The 27,808-nt window shown below is 41.8% G+C and overlaps 1 protein-coding gene across 1 annotated transcript; it reads left to right on the top strand.

Moving 5' to 3' along the window:
- Window positions 1–1,789: 1,789 nt before the first annotated feature.
- Window positions 1,790–27,585, top strand: gmps (guanine monophosphate synthase). Its single transcript, XM_038815316.1, has 16 exons — window positions 1,790–1,899; window positions 10,979–11,157; window positions 12,683–12,797; window positions 13,285–13,382; window positions 13,893–13,996; window positions 15,445–15,638; window positions 15,769–15,934; window positions 17,565–17,716; window positions 17,858–18,031; window positions 18,408–18,513; window positions 18,626–18,741; window positions 20,011–20,136; window positions 20,688–20,803; window positions 20,961–21,091; window positions 21,927–22,099; window positions 25,388–27,585. Exons 1-16 carry the CDS (start codon window positions 1,867–1,869, stop codon window positions 25,487–25,489), a joined length of 2,085 nt encoding a protein of 694 aa, XP_038671244.1. The 5' UTR covers window positions 1,790–1,866; the 3' UTR covers window positions 25,490–27,585.
- Window positions 27,586–27,808: the final 223 nt, after the last annotated feature.

The following is a 27,808-nucleotide window of genomic DNA, read 5'->3' as shown; positions in this document are numbered from 1 at the left end:
AGGAAACTAAGGAAATTTGGCATGTCCAGATTAACTCTTACCAACTTTTACAGATGCACCATAGAAATATCCTATCTGGCTGCATCACAGCCTGGTATGACAACTCCTCGGCCCAGGACCGCAAGAAACTTCAGAGAGTCATGAACACAGCCCAGTCCATCACACGAACCTGCCTCCCATTCATTGACTCCATCTACACCTCCCTCAGCCTGGGGAAAGCGGGCACCATAATTAAAGATCCCTCCCACCCGGGTTACTCACTCTTCCAACTTGTTGCATCAGGCAGCAGATTCAGAAGTCTGAGAACTCGCACATACAGACTAAAAAACAGCTTCTTCTCCGCTGTTACCAGAGTCCTAAACGACCCTCTTATGGACTGACCTCATTAACAGTACACCCCTGTATGCTTCATCCGATGCCAGTCCATATGTAGTTACATTATGTACCTTGTGTTGCCCATTATGTATTTTCTTTTATTTCCTTTTCTTTTCATGTACTTAATCATCTGTTGAGCTGCTCGCAGAAAAATACTTTTCACTGTACCTCGGTACACATGACAATAAACAAATCCAATCCAATCCAATCCAATAAAGAACTTATGGAGTGGGATGAAACCCAGATAGGTGAGATGAAATGTAAATGGGAAGATGAGCTGGGAAAGGAGTTAGAGGCGGGCCTGTGGGAGGATGCTCTGAGCAGAGTCAACACGTCCTCATCATGTGCCAGGCTCAGCCTAATACAGTTCAAGGTGGTGCACCGGGCACAGATGACGGTGGCCCGGATGGGCAGGTTTTTTGAGGTGGAGGACAGGTGTGTGAGGTGTGCCCACAAACCATGTTCACATGTTTTGGGCATGCCCGAAGCTTAGGGGATCTGACAAGAATTTACGGATGTCATGTCCACAGTACTAAAACCGAGGGTGGCGCCGAGCCCAGAGGTGGCAATTTTTGGAGTGTTGGAAGACCCGGGAGTCCCGGGTCTTCCTGGGTGAGAGAGGCTAATGTTTTGGCCTTTGCCTCCTTGGTAGCCCGGAGACGGATCTTACTAGTGTGGAGGGACTCGAAGCCCCCAAAATCAGGGGCATGGGTTAGCGACATGGCTGGGTTTCTCAGACTTGAGAAAATATAGTTCGCCCTGAGAGGATCAGTGTTAGGGCTCATTTGGAGGTGGGAGCTGTTTATCGACTTCTTTGAAATGAAATGAAATGAAAATGGCTTATTGTCACAAGTAGGCTTCAAATGAAGTAACTGAAAAGCCCCTAGTCGCCACATTCCGGCGCCTGTTCGGGGAGGCTGGAATGGGAATTGAACCGTGCTGCTGGCCTGCCTTGGTCTGTTTTAAAAGCCAGCTATTTACAAGAAAACTAAACTGTCGGCAGATTCAATAAGGGGTAAGGGAGGGTAGAGGGGACAGGGGTAAGGGAGGGTAGGGGGGAGTTAGTCTAGATTAGTCAGGGACAGTGGAGGATGGAGGGTTGTGTTAGGTACTGAACTATGTTTACATTTGTATCTTTTATTGTTATAAAACCATAAATGCCTTAATAAACTGTTTGTAAAAAAAAACACTCAACCTCTTGAATTGTTGATACAAAAATAAGGAAAATGCCGGAAAAGCTCAACAGGTCTGGTCAAACCCAGACGAGTTCCCTCAGCATTTTCTGCTCTATTGTTTCAGACTGTAGCACTGGCTGACCGTGCCCAGTAGCTCCTCCTAGCGGCGGGAGAGCTGCTGCGCGGAGTTGCCTGACGGGAGCGGGAGCGGGAGCGGGAGGGGGAGGGGGAGGGGGAGGGGCCAGGCTGGGTTTGGCGCGGGGCAGTGTGGGCGCGCGAATCGCAGGGAGCTCGTGGCTGGAGCGGGGCAGCGGCGATGGCGGTGGCCTTGTGTAACGGCGACTCCAAGGTTAGTTCCCCCGGGTGGCGAGCGGCTCGGAGCTGCGCGTCGACCCCCACCGTAGTATCCAGTGCCAGGGATGGGCTTGGGCTGGTGGAGATAAGGTTTTTTGCGAGGAGAAGTCGAGGCTGCGGCCTGGGAATCCGGGCGCTCGGTTGAGCCCACCCCCCGTCTTGGATGGTGGCCGAGGCCACGGGAGAGGGGAGGGTGGAAGTGGATGCTCTCCCCACTAACTCTGTTTTTGGCACAGGTAGGTTGGAGAGGCAGGTTTCGCGGGCCCGCTGTCTGGAGGGAGGGAATGGGAAGACCGACCCACAGGCCGAGAAGTTTACACTCCCCATTTTGCGCCTGGCGGTTGAGCTCTCAGAGTGGCCTCGCCCAGGCTATCTCTCAAACTGTCCCTGGGATCGCGGCAATCGGTTCCTGCCTTATCTCTGGTCATTAATATCAACGGTCGTAAATTTGCTATTATCCACAAGAGATAGAGAGAAAAATTATTCATTATTAAAATAGGTAAACACTAGACTCTGGAGTAACAAGAAATCATTGTGCAACAAACATGACACGCTGAAAGGGACAAGGCAGCACATATTTTGTGCACACCTAGTTATTTTTTTAAAGTTACCTATTAAATATGTAATTGATATAAAATAATTTGAAGATTTTGTCATTGCTGTTCAGAATCGGTGGCTATTTTTTTGTTAGGGTGATGTCTTGCCAGTACTTGTTTTTGTTTCATACAACTCTGCACTTGGTATGCATCTTTATTCTGTGGTCCTTTTTAAAGTGGGTCAACAGAGTGATCGCGGGCTTTGTCTGGGTGGGCAAGACCCCGCAGGTAAGGAAGGTAATGCGTGAGCGGAGTTGGGGAGAGGGCGGGCTGGCGCTGCCAAATTTTAGCAACTATTACTGGGTGGCTAATATAGCCATGATCAGGAAATGATCAGACTGGGGGGGGGGGGGGGGGTAGTTTTTGTTAGAGTAGGGGGTAATAAGGGTGGGACCTGTACGAAAGTTAAACGACATTTGCACTATGTTTATGGTTTCATGTATATTGTTTATTTTGTTACTATACCAAAAATACCTCAATAAAATATTTATTTTTAAAAAAACCTCTGCACTTGGTCAAAGCATCCGAAGGGTAAAATCTTAACCGCGCCATAAGATAGAGCTGTGAGGAAATTGGGAAACTATTCAATCTATGATGGAGAAAACTGGTTCAGGTACATCATCAGAAAAGATGCAAAACAGAGAAGTTCAAATTAATAGGCAAATATTGAACTTTGCACTGGGAAGTTCTTCACGCGGTGACATAGCTTCCATAGTGCACATATGCAGTTAAATGTGGAAACCTGGAAGTTACAATCGTGTTACCGTATTACTTCACAGGCTGTGTTCAAGATATTATTGAAATTTATGTAAAGGCTTGAACTTTAGTCACACTAAATATGCCCCAAAAAAGGACTTATTAATTCACATGTAAGTAAGTTTTTAATGGTGTGGTAAGTCATACTTGGTGCCAAACAACCTCTGGCATTGAACTTAATTTTACAAGTGGAGAATCTCATTCATTGCAGAATTTAATGGTTGCCGTTTAATTTTCTTTTTCTGTCCATGATTTGAATCTAATTTATACTTGCTTGTGTGGCCTTTGTGTCCATGAGGATTCTACAATCTGGTTGTTTCTGTGACAGAAAGGGTGGCACATTGGTTATCATTGCTGCCTCAGGCGCCGAGGCCCCAGGTTCAATCACAGCCCCGGGTCACTGTTTGTGTGGAGTTTGTACATTTGCACTGTGTCTGTGTGGATCTCACCCCCACAACCCAAAAAGATGTACAAGCTATGTGGATTCCCAAGTTACCCCTCAATTGGAAAAAAAGAATTGGGTACTCTAAAATTTTAAAAAAGATTCTGAGACATGAATCCTCGTCTCACAGAACTGTGAAAACGCTGCAAACAGTTGTCAGCGCACTGAGCAGCTGACAGCTTGGGGGGGGGGGGGGGTGTGGAGAGCATAGAGTGTCTCTGTAAGCCAAGGATTTATTGTTGTGTGTGGCGAATCCACTGGAGAGTATGGGGAGAATTGTGAACTTATTGGGGCCTTTTCCAGGTATTAATTGAATGTCTGGAAAAGTGAGATATTCCCAGTGAACATTTTGGGGCAGAATGTGACGTTGGGAGTTCTGCTGTTTAAGGAGGCTAGGGTTAAATTCTGGTGTCTAGGGATTCAGATGACACTTGACTGGGCCACCGTGCATAAGTGGAACTTGGCGGGTCTGATAGGGGCGATTTCAAAAGGTGGGACACCCTGCATTTGACAATGTCGGGGATGGTACATGTGGTAAAGGTGAATGTGTTGCCATGGTTCTTGTTAATTTTTCAAGCCCTCCAATTTTCCTTCCCAAGACCTTTTTTTTGAAGGGTGGACAAACTGATTTTGGATTTTGTTTGGATAGGCAAGACATCAAGTGTTGGTAGGGCCCTATTGTAAAGGAGGAGGACGGTTTGCACTCATTGGACGGTGGACGGTTTGCACTCATTGGACGGTGAATGGAAGATGATTCTTCCAGGGGCAGCGCGGTAGCATGGTGGTTAGCATAAATGCTTCACAGCTCCAGGGTCCCAGGTTCGATTCCCGGCTGGGTCACTGTCTGTGCGGAATCTGCACGTCCTCCCCGTGTGTGCGTGGGTTCCCTCCGGGTGCTCCGGTTTCCTCCCACAGTCCAAAGATGTCGGGTTAGGTAAATGGCTATGCTAAATTGCCCGTAGTGTCCTAAAAAGTAAGGTTAAGGGGGGGTGTTCTTGGGTTACGGGTATAGGCTGGATATGTGGGTTTGAATAGGGTGATCATTGGTCGGCACAACATCGAGGGCCGAAGGGCCTGTTCTGTGCTGTACTGTTCTATGTTCTATCCAGATGAGTGGGTTTTTCCCAGGGGTAGATGATGTGTGGGAGGGGACCGGCAAATTATGTTCACATGTTTGGCGGTGTGCAAAGTTGGGTAGTTTTTGGGAGAGGGAATTTGAGAGTTTGTTAGGAGTTGTGGGGGTCAGGATTATGCCGGACTTTATGATGGTATTTAAGGCGTCGGGGCTGCAGGAGGGGAAGGAACTGATATGACCTTCGCTTCTCGGATTGCCCAGTGGCAGATACTACTGTACTGGAGTTCACCGGTTCTGCTGGAGGTCATGGCTTGGTATGGGAATTTGTATGAATTGTCTAGGGTGGAGAGGATAAAGCTTGCTCTTAGGGGGCCAGAGGACGGGTGTAGATGTGGTTTGGAGGCTGTTTCTGTCCGAGTTTGATGAATTGGTTGTTGGGGGGGGGGGGGGGGGAAATCTGCGGATTTAAAGGGGGGAAAATTTAACAAATTATGTACTTTGTTTATTTTGCACTATATTGACGTGTTTGTGTGTGGTTCACATTTTTTTTTAAATGCACTGACCGCTCACTCCAGACAATTGAATCTACAGAGCAGAAGCAGGACTAATGCATCTATGCCAACATTTCTGCTCAACACAAGCCTCCAACCAAAACAGAAAGTGCAGGTCTGGCAGATCTGTGGAGAGAGCAGCAGAGCTAAAGTTTGGGGCCTGTTCCACATTTATCCCAGAAGGTTTTCCTGAATTCCCTGTTGGATTTATTTATGACTTCTATGGCATCGAGCTCCATAATCTTAAGGCCCCTGTCTGGTCACCCCTCGGCCATCTCTTTTCTAGAAAAAGGCAGCCCTTTTGCTTCAATCTTCCTGATAGGTACAATATCTCGGGTCTGATTGTCATTCTTAGAAATCTTTTTTGCACATTTTCTAATGCCTCTATATCACACGGAGACCAGAACTGTGCGCTACTTACACGCCCGGTCCCATTGGAGTTCCCGATTTAACATAACCTCTTTGCTTTTGAATTCTATTCGTCTAGGATCCTTTGTCTCCTACTTCATACTGATTTTTATGATCCAAGTAGTACACATCTTCCTTATTCTTATCAAAACAATCATACTTATCTATATTGTAATTATTTGCCATTACAGGTCCGCTCTGCAAGTTAATTAATGTCTTCCTGTATTTTGTCACATTATTCCTTGTAATTACACATCAGTTTCATATCATCTGCACATTTTGAAATAGCTTTGCATTCCTTAGTACAAATTCTTTTTTAAAATAAATTTGGTGTGCCCAATTCATTTTTTCCAATTAAGGGGTAATTTAGCGTGGCCAATCTATCTAACCTGTACATCGTTTGGGTTGTGGGGGCAAAACCCACGCAGACATGGGGAGAATGTGCAAACTCCACATGGACAGTGACCAGAGCCGGATTGAACCTGGGACCATGGTGCCATGAGGCAACAGGGCTAACCCACTGCGCCACCGTGCTGCCCTTAGTACAAATTCTTAATGTAAGTTGTGAGCTACAGTGGTTGTAGCACAGCTCCAATGGGAACATATTTTATCCATCTGAGAAGCTCCCCATAACTCCTCACTTTCATAGCCAACTTGCACTCTATTCTACTACCATCTAGAACTGGCTGTCTGCTAGGGTTTTGGAGGTGGAAATGATCAATGATTTTGAACGGAACTTCGATTGGCACTTCTTGGAAACAAATTTGCTGGGCTAAACGAATAGAGCGAGGGACTGCGACTGACTAGATTGCTCCTTAGAGAGCCATCATGGATGGGACAAATGACCAACTCCTATGCCCTAATTATTCTATGTGCTCTGAATCATGAGGCTATCTTATTGAGATCCTTTTTGAAAATGCTTATGTATTAATTTGCGAAATTACCGTTGTCATTTAAGGCGGGTGGAGGTAATATTTTTGCCTGCTTGCTGGACAGTTTGTCTGGACAATATGTTCCAAACACAAATGGATGCATTTGTATGGCCCAGTGAAGAACTGATTAGTTTTTGGTGAAGTTAGGGATCAGGATCCTGGAATTTTTTTCAAAGGGACCCATTAACATTGGGAGGTCGGGGGGCAGCACGGTGGCCTAGTGGTTAGCACAACCGCCTCACGGCGCTGAGGTCCCAGGTTCTATCCCGGCTCTGGGTCACTGTCCGTGTGGAGTTTGCACGTTCTCCCCGTGTCTGCGTGGGTTTCGCCCCCACAACCCAAAAATGTGCAAAGTAGGTGGATTGGCCATGCTAAATTGCCCCTTAATCGGAAAAAAATAATTGGCTAATCTAAATTTATTAAAAAAAACATTGGGAGGTCGGGCAAATCGACTTTTTTTTAACCTCTGCTACTGAAGGTAGGCAGAAGTAATGTTACGATCAACGTGGAAAATGATAACTTTTAAAGACAAATTAAATTTCCAGTTAATAGCTGAGCAGTTTTAAGATGTTTGCTGTAACAGACTCAAAGCACTATTGACTAAACACTAATTTACAACTTGTACCTTGAACTGTAGAACAGAACTTTTAACACAGCTGAAAACACTATCATACACATTAGACTGTCCTTTACGTAGACATTCAGTTCTCCCAGAATCCGTCCACAATGATTCTTAACTGCCGAGGGTTTATGTTCGGTCTTTTCCTTTTAACTCCAGAACTGCCTTTCGTGGTGCAAGGTTTACTAGAGATTTCTTCCTCTAGTTAAAGCCAGACAAATCTTTCAGCCTCAGTTTTATAAAAAAAAAGAATATTTTATTGAAGGTTTCATATTTATCAAACAGGAACTGTATGACAACACAGCAACTGTGAAAATTGTTAAAATATGGTTCAATTGTTGTGTTAACAGCGCAAGAAATCAGCAATAAAAGTTACATTCAAATGAAATTAAATGAAAATTGCTCGTCACACGTAGGCTTCAAATGAAGTTACTGTGAAAAGCCCCTAGTCGCCTGTTTGGGGAGGCTGGTACGGGAATTGAACCGTGCTGCTAGCCTGCCTTGGTCTGCTTTCAAAGCCAGCGATTTAGCCCTATGCTAGCCCCCTAAACCTGCACATAAACCCTGATTTGAACTCTGCCCACCAGGGAAAACGGAAGCCTACTCCAACTCGCAAATTGAGTCTTACCGTATATAATAAACTTATAAAGTTTAATTTATGAAGCCTATGCCATTCGGTTGTCACTTGGATGCTCAGATACCGGAAGCTACCTCTGGCCCAACGGAAGGGTAATACCCCAGATTGACTCCTCTCCCTGGGGGATTAACCGGAAAGTACTCACTTTTCCCCAGATTTAATTTGTAGCCTGAAATAGAGCCAAAGCTGATCAGCAGTCTCATAATCTCGTCTATAGAGGAGACCGATCTGTGACATAGGAGCAGATCATCAACATAAAGTGGCACCCTATGTTCTCTTCCCCTCTGATTAATTTCCCTCCATCCCCATGGCAGAGTGGAAAAGAGTGGCAACAATGGGCACCACCGTCTTGTACCCATACTCAGCGGGAAGTATCCCGATCCTGTTGCATTGGTGCAAATGCTGTACATGGGGTCCATGTACAGCAGCTGCACCCATTAAATTAAATAAACCCTTACGGGGATAGGCTGGGCAGGTGTGTGTGGGCCTGGGTTGGGTGCTTTTTCGGCGGGTCAGTGAGACTCGATGGGCTGAATGGCTTTGTTCTGCTCTAGGAATTCTATGATTCAAGACATCTGCCTACCCTCCACAAATCCCATCTGGCCTTATACCACTATATCTGGGACATATTCTCATTTTTTAAAAAGGGCAGCACGGTAGCATGGTGGTTAGCATAAATGCTTCACAGCTCCAGGGTCCCAGGTTCGATTCCCGGCTGGGTCACTGTCTGTGCGGAGTCTGCACGTCCTCCCCGTGAGTGCGTGGGTTTCCTCCGGGTGCTCCGGTTTCCTCCCACAGTCCAAAGATGTGCGGGTTAGGTGGATTGGCCATGCTAAATTGCCCGTAGTGTCCTAAAAAGTAAGGTGGGGGGGTTGTTGGGTTACGGGTATAGGGTGGATACGTGGGTTTGAGTAGGGTGATCATGGCTCGGCACAACATTGAGGGCCGAAGGGCCTGTTCTGTGCTGTACTGTTCTATGTTCTATATGGCTCTAACTGCAAAGCCTCCACCTTAGCCAGTACCTTGACATCCACATTTAACAGCGAAATGGGCCTGTAAAAACTACAATCTATCTTTGATATCTTTGAAATAAGGGAGATGGGGGCTTGAGTAAGTGTATCAGGCAGGTAATCTCGCGCTAAAGCATCATTGAACATATCTGCCATTACTGGTACTAGCTGGTCAGAAAATTTGTAAAATACAACAGGATACCCATCAGGGCCTAGGGTTTATTATTATTTTGTCGGCATCAACCCAATCGCTATTAGCACCTCATTCGAGCCTAAGCCCAAATTCCAAAAGGTTGTTCACTACAACTTTGTTAATTGTTAGATTTGGCTTGCATTAATTTGTAAGTGGTAGGTTTTGGCTCTAGGAGGCTAATCTAATCTTAGACCCAAGATGTTTTTTGAGGGCTGTTCGGGGGGTTGGGGGTATAAGTTCAGAACATCTGTCTCTCAACTAAAATCAGAAAATGAATTCTGCATTAATAATGTGCTGTCAGTGGCTGGCTGGATTCTGCAACTGTTACTGGCCCCAGGCAAAATTAAGGAAAAGATAAGTTGTGATCTAGGACGAGATGGCTGTTGAAAATATGACGGAGTAAGTATATACTGCCAACGTTCTTTTTTGAGATGTGTTTGGAGCTGGCACTAATAGTTGCATCACAAATTACTTCTGAATTCGCAAGTGTTTACTGCAGACACTTTGAATAATATTTCTCCACAAGCCTAAATGCATTTCTTATCCTGATGTACTAGTAGGTGTCATTACTTAGCAGCTAATATTAGCTTTGAAGTGTTATCTTCAGTGTTATAGCAGGAGAACTGATTTGGGGTTTCTTTTTCAATACTGTCGATGGGTGCGTTGAAGCGGCCTCTCCTCAATTCCAATCATTTGCTCTATAGTTCAGGAAAATAATTGTGATGCTGTGGCCACTTCAGACATCTAGTGTTGTATTTTTTTTAACCAACTATTTTTCTGGACACTTTGTTTCAGTTAATCTAAACTGTTAAGATTTAAGCATAAGTTTAATTTAAAAATTAAAATTTTTTTTTTGAGTACCGAATTATTTATTTTCCAATTAAGGGGCAATTTAGCACGGCCAATCCACCTAACCTGCACATCTTTGGGTTGTGGGAAACCCACACAGGCATGGGGAGAATGTGCAAACTCCAGATAGACAGTGACCCAGGGCCGGGATTCGAACCCGGGTCCTCAGCAGCGCAGTCCCAGTGCTAACCACTGCGCCACATGCTGCCCCATAAGTTTAATTTTTAATGTTCTTTCTTGGAAAGGTCAGCATTTATTAACCATTAACACTAATGGCTAAAATAGCTGGCTTGTAATGTAGAACAAGGCCAGCACTGCGGGTTTAATTCCTGTACTGGCCTCCCCAAACAGGCGCTGGAATGTGGCGACTAGGGGCTTTTCGCGGAAACTTCATTGAAGCCTACTTGTGATAATAAGCGATTATTATTATCCCTAATTGCTCTTGAGCAGGTGGTGGTAAGCCACCTTGAAATGCTACAGCCCCACAGTGCTGTTACAGGAGGGAGTTTGAATTAGCAATTTGACCAGTTTGTATTTAAAGTTGCAAAGCATTGAGCTGATGTGCATTGTGCAATTGTGGTCCACCAGTTCCTAAAAGCCTTGTTATAGGACAGAGGTTTTAATGCAGCATATATCTCAACCTGTGTACTGGTTTAGCTTATTCTGTGAATGAAATATAACATTTGTAGCAACTTCTCAGAATTTATTTACTTTTGTATAAATCCAATCCTTTTTTCCTAAATTTAAACGACCCAATTATTTTTTTCCAAATCAAGGACAACTACCCACCTTGCACTTCTTTGGGTTTGTGGGGGTGAGACCTATGCAGACATGGAGAGAATGTGCAACCTCCACATGGACATTGAGGGCCAAAATCGAACCCGGGTTCTGGGCGCCGTGAGGCAGCAGTGCTAACCACCGTGCCGTTCCTTCAGAATTCGTTTTAAACCAGTTATGAAAGTATTTTGTCATCAGTTTTATTCCACTTCCTCCCATTCTTTATTAGGAGACTGCTGGAGGAGATATCAAGGATGCCAGATATCAGTATGATGGGGCCCTGGTGATTCTTGATGCAGGAGCACAGTATGGAAAAGTGATTGACCGGCGTGTTAGAGAACTTTTTGTACAGTCAGAAATCCTGCCGCTGGAGACACCTGCTTTTGCAATCAAAGAGAATGGTTTTCGGTAGGAATCAAACTTTGGTGCTGTTTAAGTAGACGAGTTTGTGTATGAATGCTTGTGATTATATGTAAAAGATATGATGAATTCTCCTGTCACCGTTGAGATAATATATTTAAAAATTAGAATATGATTAATATTAAATATTTTTTATAAGGATAAAATTTCAGTCCCGCCCACGAGTGCTCAATAGAGAGGCATTATAATGCTATTCATCCATCGTGAGATCTCATGGAATAATATAAATCCTACTGAAATTAACTGGGCCCCATATATAATGATGGATGTGGTGGCCTTGGAGAGGGTCCAGAGTAGGTTCACAAGAATGATCCCAGGAATGAAGGGCTTGAGGACTCTGGGTCTGTACTCTGGAGTTTAGAAGGATTTTGGGGGGGGGGGGGGGAAATCTCATTGAAACTTACAGAATACTGAGAGGCCTGGGTAGAATGAACGTGGAGAGGATGTTTCCACTAGTAGGAGAAGCTAGAACCCAAGGGCACAGCTTGAGACTGAAGGGATGATCATTTAAAACAGACGAGGAGGAATTTCTTCAGCCAGAGGGTGGGAAATCTGCGGAACTCATTGCCGCAGATGGCTGTTGAGTCCAAGTCAATGAGTGTCTTTAAGACAGATGGATAGGTTCTTGATTAATAAGGGAATCAAGGGTTATGGGGAGACGGTAGGAGAATGGGGATGAGAAACATATCAGCCATGATTGAATGGCGGAGCGGACTCGATGGGCAGAATGACCTAATTTTGCTCCTATGTCTTGAGGTCTTTTGGGTTGAAACTTATGTCTCCATGTTGGGATATGTTTGCGGGTCCTCATCCAAATAACTTAGATCATGCATATGTTCTTAATGAGATGGAAAATACAAACAAGGTTAGAAACGGTGAATAGAACATAAGAAATACGATTAGGTTTAAATGTGGTATGTGATTACTGAAATTACTTTTCATAAGCGTTCAACCCACAGTAGTTGTAAAACCTTTCCAAGTGGTACGTTAGTTTTAGTATTCGGTTGTAGCATATTCATTATTACTAATTGTGTAAATTTTTTACAATTGTTTAATTTTTAAAATTCAAGTTCTGATCTTCTGATTGGGGTAGTTGGGAAATAGTGACTTGAGTGACAGTTTCATTGAATTGAAATGCAGTGTTCACTGGTCAGTTCCTTCAATTATTTTAAATGTAATTACTTTTAAATTCTTGGGTCTGAAAACTCTCCCAATTGTGTTCTTAATACAGCTTTTATAAAAACCAAAGATAGATTAACTTTGTAACTATCTGCACTTATATTTTCGCTAATCTGCTTACTGTATTTTGCACACTCTATTCAACTTATTTTTGTCTTAAATTCCAGTTCTTTAGGAAATTCTTCTTTTTCTAATTTTCATGTTTATAATAAAGCACTTAATATTGCATTGTAAGTTTCCCCTCTTTTATTATCAAGTTTGATTACCATAATGCAAATATTGCATTCCTACAAATATGCAAGTGGCTTGTTCTTAAATACTGTTTCTGTCTTAGAGCTATCATCATATCAGGGGGGCCAAGCTCTGTCTATGCAGAAGATGCTCCATGGTTTGATCCAGCAATATTTACAATTGGCAAACCTGTTCTTGGAATCTGCTATGGAATGCAGGTAATGTGGACAAATTCAGATCAATAATGTAAGTGGTGGCAAAGGCTAAAGCTAATTATATTCAGAGGGTGATGAATCTTCAGAATTCTGAATTCCAAGGGGCCGTAGGAGCTCAGTAATTCTCTATCTTGAAGACCAAGATCAATAAGTTTCTAGATACTAAAGATATCAAGAGATATGGGGATAGTGTGGCAAAGTTGCATGAGGTAGAAGATCAGCAACGATCTTCTAGAATGGTGACAAGCTGTAAAGGCCGAATTACCTCTTTTCTTGTGTTTCTAAGGCTATCAGTGATATGAAATGGCATAACTTTACTTCCAGATGTTTCGGCTGAGTTACGCACTCGTGCCATTTTACTGATGTGAAATGTGTTTTTTGTCAGTTGTCTTGGATAAATTGCCTGTTCGACAGTGGATTTGAATTTCAAGTTGTATGTAGAAGAAAACTGAAGTGCTACATACAAACCAATTTTTATTTAAATTCACAGATGATGAATAAAGTTTTTGGCGGAACAGTGCACAGAAAGAATGTGAGAGAAGACGGTCTATTTACAGTAAATGTGGATAATAGCTGTTCACTGTTCAGGTACTGATGACTTATTAAATTGGATGTATTTGCATTTTTTTGTCCTGAAGCGGAGCAGATGAATCTTCCTGACCAAGCCAAAGTATGTGCTTGTTGCACTATTTAGTTTGTGCTATGCAAATTAAATGTGAGCGTTTGGAAAGCAAGACTACAAATATACAATTTGAAAAGCTTCACACAATATTTTCTGTATTAAGGCCTAAAATCTCACTCTCAAAGCACTCATTGTTGGAGCAGCTTTGTACTAGTAGACAGTAGGCACTTCTAGATCTGACTGTCCTAGTACCCAGAAAAACTGCTAAGTTATCCTGTGCCAACTATTATTTAACTGATACTTTTTATTAATGTCCTCTCTTCCCAGCCCTAAAGAGAAAATGAACAGTATTTTCAAACCAAAAATTTCATGTTGGCTTTTGTCAAATATCATTCCAAGCTATCCTCCTCTTGTGCAATTCCCATGTTTTCTTATCATTTATTCTATATTTTTTTCTTAAATTTCCTCTCCATTAGAGGTCTTCAGAAAGATGAGGTTGTTCTGCTCACTCACGGGGACAGTGTGGACAAGGTGGCAGAGGGTTTCAAAGTTGTTGCACAGTCTGGAAACATCGCAGCAGGTATATTTAGCAATGAATAGTTTGTGAATCCAGGTTTGACTATGTTTGCATGTATTTTGAATATGGCATGATAGACGCATTGTTTTCGAATTGGGAACAGCTATTTATCAATGCTGTGGTTATGACCAGTACTACAGTGATTGTTCTTGTGTGTATGGTGATTTTTATATAGCAGTATCCAATTGTTAATGAATTTTCTCAGCTGAGACACTGCATCAACGTCAAGAGCCACAAAGGAATCCCGATGCGTACAATGCATTCTGGAGTTCTTGTAGTTGCCTTGATGGACCAGCTCCTTCCTGACAGGGGATACCTTAAATGATGGGTCTACACCAGGGGTGGGCAAACTACGGCCCACGGGCCGCATGCGGCCCGACAAAGGTTTTTATGCGGCCCGCCAATGAGGTGCCCGGAATCATAACCGGCATTTTTGAAAAGCCGCTGGGGAAAAGCCGCTTTTCCCCGGCGGCTTTTCAAAAATGCCGGTTATGATTCCGGGCACCTCATTGGCGGGCCGCATAAAAACGCGCGTAGTGGGGTGGATGAGTGGGGCTGTCTCATTGGTCGGTTTAGTTGGGTGTGCGACCAATAGGAGTCCAGGTTACAAACAATAAGCCTTATTATTGTTTGTAACCTGGACTCCTGTTGGTCGCACACCCAACTAAACCGACCATAATGATCGCCTCCACAGCCCCTCTGCGGTAAAAAATTTCACAGATTCAGTACTCTTGAGAAAATAAATTCCTCATTATCTCTGTCTTAAATGGGCAAACCTATCATTTTCAGATATTTTTTGTCCTGAAATTTAAAAGAATTTTGTACTGCAGATTAAGGCAATACCTAAATTTGCAGCGCAATCTATCTGCCCCTTCCAAAGTTGAATGTATATTGTGTTTGTGGGCAGTGAACTGTAACTGCCTATAATAACGCAGTAGAATTCAAAGTAGTAACTGCTTTCTCTGAGGGCAGGTGCTATACAACAATGTTCTGCACAAGAAGGGAAAGTGAGAGGGAATTTGGTGCTATACCACACCTAATGTTTGGAAGACCAGGGTTCACAAAGCCCATTGTATGAACTACAGAGAAATTTCCACATTGTCCCAGGGTTGGCCTTCAGGTGTTCCACTCTGGAATGGGCAATAAGGAATTTTGTGTGAATGACTCGTCAAGTGATTCCCCACAATGGCACTGCGGAGATAGCTTGTAAGTGTGGAAGCTGGCTGGTGTAAACGTGTTTCTATCACTGAATAACACAACTATTTCTGTGGTTGATATTTATTGTAAAGCTTCTCCTTTTACAGACCATATTTTGAAATACTTAGCTTATGGAAATTAAAACCAGTGAGAATGTGGATTACTGCCTTTTTTAGAAATGTTTCATGCTTAAATTTTGTGCAAAAGAGTATTTTAAAATGTGTATGTTAATCTTATGTTTGAACTGTATACAGCAATTGCAAATGAATCCAAGAAGCTCTATGGTGTTCAGTTCCACCCAGAAGTAGATTTGACAGAGCATGGCAAAGACATTTTGAAGAATTTCTTGTTTGATATAGCTGGCTGCAGTGGAACGTTCACAGTCCAGAGCAGAGAAGTAGAATGTATCAGAGAGATACAAAAGAAAGTAGGACATTCCAAAGTTTTGGTGAGCTTTAAAATTTTAAAACTTGTACAATAACAAAAAAAAAATTTATTTCATTGCATTGCACACATTTTCTTGAATAAACAGAATTGGATTTCACTGTGGAAATTCTGTCTTGTCACTTGATCTATAGGTATTACTAAGTGGTGGAGTAGATTCTACAGTATGCACAGCTTTGTTGAATAAGGCTTTGAACCAAGATCAAGTAATTGCTGTTCACATTGACAATGGTTTCATGCGGAAAAAGGAGAGTCAGACTGTCGAGGAAGCCTTGAAGAAACTTGGTATTAAAGTTAAAGGTAAAAATGCAAAAAAAAAATCTAGCTGGTTTTAGTCAATAATTCTATAAAACTGATTGAAAATATTCCTATTGGGATTGTTTACAGACTTATATACAACTTAGATGGTGAAGCATATGCCACAAATTTAGAAAGGACATTAAAGTTAGAGTGTACAGTATAGATTCACCAGGGTGATAACAGGAAAGGAAATTGTCATTGAAGTAAGACTTGAGATGCTGGAGCTGTTTCTGTTGGAACAGTGAAGGCTAAGAGGGGATATAATTATTTCAAAATTTGACCGGCTTTGTCAAAGGGAATAGGAAAAGACTGGTCAGAGAGGTAAAAGCCCAGGGGATTGAAGGGAAAGTGGCAAGTTGCATACAAAATTGGTTCAGTGGCTGGAAGCAAAGGTATTGATTAACCAATATTTATCTGGCCATTTCCAGTGGTGATGTGCAATGTTGGCATCTTCCAGTCTGTGATATATATCAGTGCTTTAGACTTAAATGTATCAGGCGTGATCGATGGTGGAAAATTGACTAGACTGGCCAGGGAGTCAGGAATGTACCATAGAATTGAAAAGTAATGCATTTTGGAAATGTATGCAAAGCTTGGAAGGCAAGGGACGACAATAAATGGTTGTTCTGGGAAGTGTAGAGAAACGGAGCGCCCTTGGAGTTCATGTCCATATGTCCTTTGAGGTAGCAGGACAGATAAACTGGGTGGTTAGGGAGGTATATAGAATAGCCCTTTTTTTGGCTGGCACAGAATGGCCTGTTTTGTGCTGTAAGTTTCTATCATACTGTGACCAACATCCAAGTTCAAAGTTGAGATTCCAATGGTGCATTAGCATGGTGGCAAGGAGGGGGAATAAAATTGGTAGCTCTGTGCTGCAAAAATGTTTCTTCCTTGGTTGTTTATGTGCGGTCAATTGACCTGTGCAGGAAGCTTATCTAGCGCATGTAGAATTCTCCAGTATTGCCATTCCTTGTGTTCTGGGGCAGAACAGCTCAAGGGACCTGGTTCAATTCCGGCATCGGGTGACACTGTGGAGTTTGCACTTTCTCCCTGTGTCTGCGTGGGTTTCCTCCGGGTGCTTTGGTCTCTTCCCACAGTCCAAAGATGTGCAGGTTAGGTGGATTGTCCATAATCAATTTGCCCCTTCGTGTCCAAAAAAAAGGTTAGATGGGGTCACCGGGTTAAGGGATAGGGTGAGGCCCTGACCCTAGGTAGAGTACACTTTCAGAGTGTCGGAGCAGACCCGATGGACTGAATGGCTTCCTTCTGCACTAGTGATTCTAGGATTTGGATTGTGGTTTTTTGTTTTTGCCAAGTTCCAAATGAATATGATTCCAGTGCTTTTTCTGTAAATATCAGTAGCTGTAATGTGCTACCTTTGTATGCCACTCACCCGTGTCCTGCGTATCTATTTGGTTGACTTGCTGTTAACAAAGTTCATTCCAGATGTCATTAGTAGAAGAAACACAAGACTGATGACCTATTTAGGACAAATTGTTTGGTCTGTAAACATACCTATATACCCTACAGCTTTGAACTTTGTGATATTCAGCTTTAAGTTGTATTTAAATACAAGAACTCGATTGTTTGCTTTGTCAAATTATGACTAATTTTCTTTTAACATTTTCAGTGGTTAATGCCGCACATGCGTTTTACAATGGTACAACAACTTTACCAATTTCAGAAGAAGACAGAACTCCGAGAAAGAGAATAAGTAAGACCCTAAATATGACAACAAATCCAGAAGAGAAAAGAAAAATAATAGGGGATACGTTTGTGAAGGTATTTTTTAAATTAACTTGGTCGCATTAACCAAAATAATTGATGTTGTGGGCAATACTCAGTATGTTTTACTTGAGCATGTTTCAAAGTGCTGTGAAAGATGAAAAGCCTAAATGTTTCTTTTTATTCTCTTTATTCTAGGTTGCAAATGAGGTAATTGGGGAAATGAATTTAAAACCTGAAGAAGTGTATCTTGCTCAAGGTACTTTGAGGCCAGATTTAATTGAAAGTGCTTCAAGAGAGGCAAGTGGGAAAGCAGATGTCATCAAAACTCATCATAATGATACTGAACTGATAAGAAAATTGAGGGAAGAGGTCAGTGATGAATTTTATCAACTTTGTTTAGCAAACTAACCACTGCAATTTATTTAGTGTGATTCATGTAAAAGTTGGAGAAGGTTGACCAAAGTTTAAATTAATTGATCTGCTAATATCTTTTCAAAGTTTCTTTCAAAATTTGCTTTACAAGTATGAGCTTATTCTGCAGCTACACTTGGTCCTTTAATCTGTAGCAATAATCAGTATTCCGTCTGTTAGTAAGACAGAAATAGTAGCAACGATGTATATGCAATTGCTTGCAGCTTTTTCATGAAATTAAAATATCTGTTTAATTTCATAATTCTTTCGGTAGAAAATACATTTTATAGTTAAATTTGAATACATCTAGAACTACGTGTCTTTGGTTCTGCAGGGTAAAGTGATTGAGCCACTAAAAGACTTTCACAAGGATGAAGTGAGGGCATTAGGCAGAGAGCTGGGTCTGCCTGAAGATATTGTTTTGAGGCACCCATTCCCAGGTAAACTAAATACACAATCTTGCCTTCATTAAATTGGAAGTAATTCCTTTTTGTAGTTTCCCGTGTATGTATCATAAGTAATTTCTGGTTTATGTTGAATTTTCTTTTAAAGGCCCTGGCCTTGCAATTAGAATAATCTGTGCTGATGAGCCTTACATTTGCAAAGACTTTGCAGAAACCAACAACATTCTGAAAATAGTTGCTGATTTCTCTGCAAGTGTAAAAAAGGTAAGTTTAAGGTGGATATTTCCTGCTACATTTATTTTTGCTCGGGGATTATTCGTGGAAGCTTCATTCATGAATTCAGACAGCATTTGCCATTTTTTTTTTTACAGGAACAACATAAGCAGTATTCAATACGAAATTGCTCAATAAATGAGTCACATCCATATAAACCGTAAACTTTTCTGTGATAACCCCATGCAAATGACTGGTCCTAACTTGTAGAAGCCAAATTTTTGCTGAAAAGGTGACCTGGGGCAGTGCACCTCTGAATAAGCTCAGGCTGGGAGCAAGGGGTTGACCTCTGGACTCTTCCCCAGGAACCTTGGAGAACCCTCCCTCTACAGCGTGGTGGTGGCAGATGGATACTGGACCTACCTCCTTGACCCCACTAAGGTCCAACTCGCAGGCCAGGGGGCAGTGCATCTTTGGCACTGTTGCGGGAGGGGAGATTGTTGGGTCATCCTCACGCTTGTATGTGTAGAGAGGAGAATGCCTCACTTTGCTGTGAGTGTTAACCAGTGTGCCACTGTCCCACGACGGCAGCACTTAGTCTGCAAACAGGTGAATCATGCCCATAGTGTTGGAATGGTTCGGTCTCAGTTGGAGTATTGCAGGCAATTTTGGGCAGCACACTTCAGGAAAGATATAAAGGTCTTAGAAAGGATACAGATTAGTTTACGAGGATGTTGTCAGGAGTGAGAGACTTCTGTTCTGAGGATTGGAGAAAATTAGGAATGTTAATCTGGTCTGTTCCAAGCAGAATTAAGTGATCAATTGTAGGTTTTCAAGATAGATTTTGGTAGATTAGATAGAGGAAAACTTGTCCCGTTGGGTGAGTGCCGTAAATTTAAAAATCATTGATGAAAAATCTGAAAGGGAGATGAGAAAGCATATTTTCACTGTGCAGTCAGGCTCTGGAATGCTCTAACTGAAAAGATGGAACTGATTCCACAAAAATAATTTTAGTATGAAATTGTTTGGGTTCTTGAGGCTGATCTTTTGAAATTGTGGATATAAAAAAAAGCTTATGTGGAATTAAGTCTGACTGTTTCACAGATCTGACACAGGCTGAATGACCACCTACTGTGCTGTAGAACTATAATTACAAGCTGCACGTTTTCTTTTTTCACATTATCGCTGATATAGGATTATTTAAATGCCCTAACGATGTTTTGATGGTATAACAAAACATTTATGCTTATTTTCAACAAAAATGTGCTGATAAAAATATAATTCGAAATGTCTTGGCACTCATGGTATTTTTTTGTTCAGCCACACACTTTACTGCAGAGGGTCAGGTCCTGTACAAGTGATGAAGAACAAGAAAAGTTGATGCAAATTACAAGCCTGTATTCTCTCACTGCTTTTCTGATGCCAATTAAAACTGTTGGAGTACAGGTCAGTAATGCATCGTAACAATGGGGAAATCATTGCAGGAACTCATAAACTTGATATAGTTTTCAATATATTTTTAATTGATGTTTGGATAAAATTTAATTCTGGAATTGGAACGGCAACAATGTAAATTATTCAATCTAATACACTTTGCATGTTTCAATTATTCAGAGTTTACTGTATATTATGTTAAATATGTCATTGCATTGGAAAACCATAACAGTGGGTTAGGTAATATACCCCTAGTCTATGAAAAGTAAGATATGTTTGCACATTGGTTGACATTTGTTCAGTTAGTCTGCCTGTAACTGTATTTATGTGTGAGCATATATTCTGTTGAATTGGGATTTGACCCATATAAATTTTATTGCCATGATCCATGATTAGAGATCAACTTCCACTCGTCCAGATTTTGGTCGTCATTTCTATTTTTTTAGGACATATGAACTATTGTACTTTTTATGCATTATGTATTTTCCTCAGTGGAACTTGAGGTGTATTTTAGGGGTACGATTTGCTTTACTTTTCTGAACATTGTATCTTTTGTCTTGAAGGGTGACTGTAGGTCGTACAGTTATGTTTGTGGCTTAACTAGTAAGGATCCACCACACTGGGATTCCCTCATATTCCTAGCCAGACTTATTCCACGAATGTGTCATAATATTAACAGGTTTGTTTGTTTCTATATTGTGTTTTCAAGCCATTTAAGAGTAAATATGAAGAGGAAATTACATACTATTTTTGTGATATATGATACGAACAGGGTTATTACTGTTTCAAACTATTTCAGATTTGTTCAGTATTTAATAGTAATGTTTGTGTTTCAGAGTTGTGTATATTTTTGGGCCACAGATCCGAGAACCCATAACAGATGTAACACCGACTTTTCTAACGACAGGAGTGCTTAGCACACTCCGGCAGGCTGACTTTGAGGCACACAACATTCTTAGAGAGTCTGGTAGGAATACAGTTTAAGCATTCTTGTGCAATTCATAAGGGGGTTAAAATTGTCCTGTCGTTTCTGCTCAATTCATCTGATAAATCATAGTTTTGATTTTCTAAAATGTGGTGTTGCAAAGAGAGTTTTCCCCTTCCCTTTCATTCATGTATTGGTGAGGTGGTCAGGAAACTGCTGTTTCCAGACCTATGCCACCTGTGTTTGGTTTGTGACAAACTAATGAGATTGGCATGGGATTGTTCTGTTGGAAACTTTTTCATTAGTAACCAGCAGTGAAGAAAATATCTTTTGCTTTCTTAGTAGAAGCACAGTTCTGTCCACTGCTGCGATGCATTGATTTATCAAGCTGCTGCACCACAGATTACTTTTTTTCTTTATTCAGATATTTTTAGGCTAACAATCTGTGATTACTTAAACATATCTACAATTCCATCTCTGCATGAATATTCTTCAGTAAATGGGCGGCAGGGTGAATTGAAATGAAAATCACTTATTGTCACAAGTAGGCTTCAAATGACGTTACTGTGAAAAGCCCCTAGTCGCCACATCCCGGCGCCTGTTCAGGGAGGCTGGTACGGGTTAGCACTGCTGCCTCACAGCGCTGAGGACTCGGGTTCAATCACAGCCCCGGATCACCGTCCGTGTGGAGTTTGCACATTCTCCCCGGGTTTGTGTGGGTCTGACCCCCACAACCCGAAGATATGCAGGGTAGGTGGATTTGCCATGCTAAATTGGCCCTTAATTCAGAAGTAAAGAATTGGATACTCTAACTTTCTTTTTAAAAAATTTAAAAAATTGTCAGTAAATGGTGGTGATGGTGTGTTCCCTTTTATAGATTGCTCCGGGAAAATTAGTCAGATGCCAATTATTTTAACACCATTGCATTTTGACCGTGACCCACTCCAGAAGCAGCCATCTTGTCAGAGATCTGTGGTCATTCGAACTTTCATTACAAATGATTTCATGACTGGCATCCCAGCAACTCCTGGCAAACACATTCCTGAAGAGGTGAGATTTGAAATTTGTACTTGGAAAATGTGGCAGTTTTTCCTCTGACAATTTTGGGCATGTTTTCTTTTTTTTTCAAGCAAATATTTTATTGAGGCATTTATAATTTTAACACTTTTCAACAACATCCAACAGAGAAAGAATCCACAACAAAATAATTATCACCCCCTGCCCCCAACCAACAATGCCTGTAAAAACAAACACCGCTGGCCCTCCTGCCATTGGTTTTCTTATCCTTATTCGTCACTTCCATGCCCGCCTTCCCGCTCTTACAGTCTAATTTTTCTCGAAGAGGTCCCCCCCTCCCCCCATGTGTTCCATGAACACCCAGAGCTCCTTAGCCATAGCTGATACCTTCCCCGACGTAGGGCTCGACCAGCCCAGTCTTGGATCCAGGACTAGGTTGAAATCTCCCCCCATATTTAGCCGGTGAAATTCCAGGTCTGGAATCCTCCCCAGCACACGCCTCATGAATGCCACATTATCCCAGTTCGGGTCATAAATATTCGCCAGCACTACCGGCATTCCCTCTAGTTTCCCACTAACCATGACATATCTCTCCTCTTTCCCCCCCCCCAAATCTCACGCAACCCCGAGTCCACTTCTATATTCCCCACCTCGAACGGCACCTGCTTGTTGACCAAAATCCTCACCCCCTTCTTTTTAAAGTCCACCCCTGAATGAAATACTCGCCCAACCCATCCCTTCCTCACCTTGATCTGGTCCTCCACCTTCAGGTGTGTCTCTTGCAGCATGGCCACATCTACCTTCAGTCGCCTCAACTGTGCAAACACACTTCACCTCTTAACTGCTCATTCAAACCTTGAACGTTCCACGTGACTAGCCTTGTCCGCGGGGGGGGACCCTGCCCCACTCACCCCCCTGGCCGATCATCCATAGCCCCTCTTGGCCCAGCCTCCGACCAGTGACCCGCCCTCGGGCTCCCACAGACATCAACCCTTCTCCATTATAAAGGCCCCACCCGCCTCCCCATGCTTCCGTGAACTAGCCCGCCCAGCTAGCCACTAGCTTCCCCCCACTCCCCCGGCGCCTAGCATCCTACCGCCCACTGATTTTCCCCCCCTCCCCATCTCAAATATAGTGCAAACAATCAATAGAAACAGAAAGAAGAAACCATCCCCCCACCCCTCTCCGTCCCTGGACAGGGAACAAAAAAACAAAGCTGAAGCCAAAACAAGAAATGACCCCGATCAAACGTTTTACAGCAGCATCACAGCTCGTCCACCAAAGCTCCAGGTTCACGTTCTCCTGCCAGTCCATTATCTCTCATAAACTCCGCTGCCTTCTCCGAAGATCCAAAGTACAGCTCCTAGCCCCCATAGGCGTGCCGGGTACAATAGTCCGAACTTCACCCCCTTCTTGTAGAGGGCCGCTTTGACCTTATTGAAACTTGCCCTCTTCTTGGCCAGCTTTGCACCCAAGTCCTGGTACACACGAATCTCGCTGCCCTCCCAGGCGAAGCACCTCGTCTGCTTGGCCCACCTCATAATTCGCTCCTTATCAAGGAAGCGGTGCAGTCGCACCACCATCGCCCTTAGCGGCTCGTTCCCCTGGGGCTTCCTCATCAACGCCCTGTGCGCTCGATCCATCTTCAACGGCCAGTCACACGCGCCTTCGCCAAGCAGCTTCTCGAGCATCTTCCCCATGCACGCGCCAGCATTGGCTCCTTCACACCCCTCCGGCAGACCCACGATCCCAATATTCTGCCTGAGTGACCGGTTCTCCAAGTCCTCCGCCTTGTCCTGCAGCCGCTTCTGCTGGTCCCGCATTAACCCCATCTACGCTGCCATCGAGGCGAACTGCTTGTTGTGCTCCCCCGTCAACTCCTCCAACTTTTGATTGTCTGAGCTACCAACCTCGCCTCCAACGTATTACCAACGTATTATTGAATGTTAATTATTTCTGTGATTGGCTTGTTATTGAAACTAATGTGGGTTCAAGTACACTCGGTCAGTATACTTTTAATTTTCTAGTTTTATCTCACTAAGCTTCAGACTCCTGGGGTAAAACTGAATTTGGCCTTTGCTGAAATGACCATTCTTGGCAAGTGTAAGGGCCCTTCCTGTTTATTCCTTTGTTTCTCCTTTTATTTTGCCATTATTATTTTGATCCATGAATAATTAATGGGCATGTATTGTAAATCAAGCAGGATTAATGAACATGTATCTTTCAGACAAGCAGCAGAATTACCGAAGAGAATACTAGTTGCTACTGGTTTGAACAGGGGGCTTCAGGCTTGTTAACACCAAAGAGAGAGATGGGGTGGGATTCAGTTTGATTGATTTGTTGGTGGCCAATGAATGGGCCCAAAAGGCAGTACTGTGCCCGGTAATAGGTGGTACATGCATCCTATCCCCATGGAATGCTTTTAAGAATCCAGGAGTTTTAGTTTGACTCCTGGCAGCTGAGAGAGAAGATCCTACTCTCTTTCTTCCATGTTTCCAGAAAGCCCGTGGGTTCTGCAGAGTACCTGAATGAATCCATCTGCAGGGAAACCAGTATATACTGCAAAAAAAAAACATAAACCAGGACTTGCAACTCTCCAGAAAGGCCGTGACTGCTGTACTTATGAAGTTGTGGAGAACGTGGGTAAATGAATCTACAGAGAAGACCATTACAGGCTGTGGACAGAGAATTTAACCTGCACGCTTGCTATGAAGGAAGGCGTGCTAAAGACTGTCTCCTGAAACAAAGATTTTTTTACTTTTGCTTATTTTTGCCCCTTTCCACCTCTCTCTGTTTGTCTGTCTTGTTTGTGTAGAGGTTGGGGAAACCTAAAATGGGGAGATGGGAATTAGTTAATAGTTCTTTACAGTTCTTGTTATAAATAAACATTAATTACATTTAAACTTGAAAACATGGTGACTGTAGTTATTGGGCAGCCTAGGGCCAAAGATTTTGGGTATCTTTATAAGAATTATTGGTTAATTCACTTGTGTTGTGACTCTGGAACACGTGGTACTGGATTTGACCGCACACTTGCCCAGGGTGTTGTTACAAGTGAGAGTCGAGACAGTGTGTGTCAGAAGACTATTCAATCTCGTATGGTATCATAATTAAGCATGATTATGTTTATTCCCTAACTCCACAGCCATGCAGTTTCCAGTGGCTAAATAAACAGTATCAAGAATACTGATTCACTAGTTCTCTTTCCCTCCCCAGCCTACTGGAGTTAAGCACGACAGTTGATGTCCCGACAGATCATTTTAAATGTACATTGAAAGTAGTTAGTATTAACTTGGAGCTATTTTTTCTTGTAAAATCCAGGTTATTTTAAAAATGGTGAGAGAAATCAAGAAGATACCTGGAATTTCCCGTGTCATGTATGACTTGACTTCAAAGCCCCCTGGAACCACGGAATGGGAGTGAATGCAGCGGCTATTTTGCGAAAACATTCCCAATATTAACAGTACAGTGGAAGTGTGACTGGAGCTGCTACTTTGCACCTTTTTTTGTCATTCTCCTCTCTTTCCCCCACCCCCCGTCCCCCAGCTCTGGAAGCCTAGCGTGTAATTCAGTATTTGGTAAGGACACATTTAATGGGGTAAGGATATGTACGGGTTAATGGATTCAACTTCAGATTGTCCTGGTAAAATTGTAAAGCTTTTGCCAATGTATTTTGATGTCCTTTAGAGTTCAATTTGTCTGGTGTATTGTACATCCTAAGACACAGTTCATTTACAGTACATTTAAGCCATTGCCAGTATGTCATTGTAAAGCTCAATTATTGATGTGACCAATTTTTTTTTAACAGATCTGTTACAAACATTTTGCCAAATGGATAGGTTGTATTGAACTGTATTGACAAGTTTAGATGTATTCAAGTTTCTTGACAGTTTGTAATTGCATTGTTCGAAATGAACAATTACCAGCAGTTTGGCTCTGTTTATCACAATAATCCTGGAAACTATGGAATGGTTAGCAGGAACGTAGTTGTGGTTTCATGGCCTATAAAGACCTTTCATCAAAGGATTTTATTTTTGCCAAAAATCCTGATCGTATACATGTTTTTGGATGGATATTAACAGGCAACTGTATACTGTACATATTTCCTAATTTGTGTGAACCAAAATTTTATTTCAAGGGAAAGAGGACTAGGGGTTTCCAAAGGCAGCATTTTTAATGTATCATTTGATAATTTTGTATATCTATTTTATTAACTGACTACCATAATTTCATTCTGTGAAATATTTTCACTTTGGTACTTAACGAGATATCAGTTTATCAACACAATATGTATGGTTATTGTTATTTGTTGCCTTAATTTAATAACCTCTATTTCCCACATGTTCAGAAAATGTAAATTATAATTGTAAACTTTTGACAAATTAATAAATTGATAAGACAGACCACAAGTTCTGAAATTTCCATGCAGGAGTAACGTTTGTCAATGGTACAACATTAAGGCTTTTAGTTTTGAGCTCCCTGTAGAAGCATTCATGAAAAGCTAGTCTGGCCGAGTTTCATTTTTAATCTTTTTTCAAAAATCCCACTCAATTAGTCATAAGCAGGTTTTGCAGGATAAATAACTCAATCCAGATACTTTAATGTTTGTATGTCTAATTTATACAAATTGTATTTACACATCCAGAAATTAACACTTTCTTTTAATATGCATCTAAAATTGAAATAGTCAAATTTGTGAATGATAGAAACAAAGATTCCAGTGAAGATGCAGACGCTAGGTAGGTTGGATGACCAGATTGCTTCAAACACTTGAGTAAGTTGATGCAAATAGCACCGAAGACTTTCTATTTTCTTACTTTCTTCAGTTTGTGCTTCATGAAGGAGCTCTATCCTAATTTGCTACATTGTCAGGACTGTTTTTTTGGTATTGGGGTTCCAAACATCTAGGTGCATTAAATGTCTGATGCAGCGGTTAATACATTTTTATTTGACAAATCATGATTGCCGAAAAAGTTATTCAGCCAAAAAGGCCTTGGATGAAATTTTTGGTGCATATAAAAACAAATAAGTGTCTAAATCACATATTTTAGTACTGCATACATTTGTTTTCTGGTTTTAAAAAAAAGCCTCTTGTGTACATTTTATACATGTCACAAAATGAGAGAATTTTCTTTACAAGCTACATGTTGCAAAAGTTGAGGTATGACCTGAAATCCATGAACCGTGCCATTTTAAAAACTACTGACCAGTGACTTAATTCTGCTAACTCTATCCTAAATTATCAAATGGAACAAACTGCCTCCTTTTCAAGAACTATGGTAGGCATAAAACAAGAAAATTAGTATTTTTGAAATACCAATGTATCGGCTTAATTTTCTTTTCAAACCGTTGCTTGATAAACATGCAAATCACTTAAGTGACTTCAGTTAGTGTATAAATATATATATATAGGTACTGCTGTAAATTATTTTTTTTAGCAATTCAATTTATTGCATGCATATTTCCTATCTACAGATTCTGTTTATTGTTGAGCCTCAATAAAGCATAGTATTAAATCACTTATGACTTTTCATTTAAAAACTGCAGGTATGTAAGATATATTGGAATGTTTGAGGTGTGATTTCAGCTCTTAACTGCTAGCATCTTCAGACAATTACTGCTTCCCAATGTCAATCTTAACGTTTCTGTTGATACAGAAACAAATCTGAATATAGAAATTAAATTACAAATATAGGGAAATCTGCTATTTTCACTTGTGTTCTCATCTGTATCAAATATAAT

The sequence above is a fragment of the Scyliorhinus canicula genome, chromosome 13, assembly GCF_902713615.1.
Source record: "Scyliorhinus canicula chromosome 13, sScyCan1.1, whole genome shotgun sequence".
Lineage (NCBI taxonomy): Eukaryota > Metazoa > Chordata > Chondrichthyes > Carcharhiniformes > Scyliorhinidae > Scyliorhinus > Scyliorhinus canicula.
This window is presented reverse-complemented; position numbering and strand designations above follow the sequence as displayed.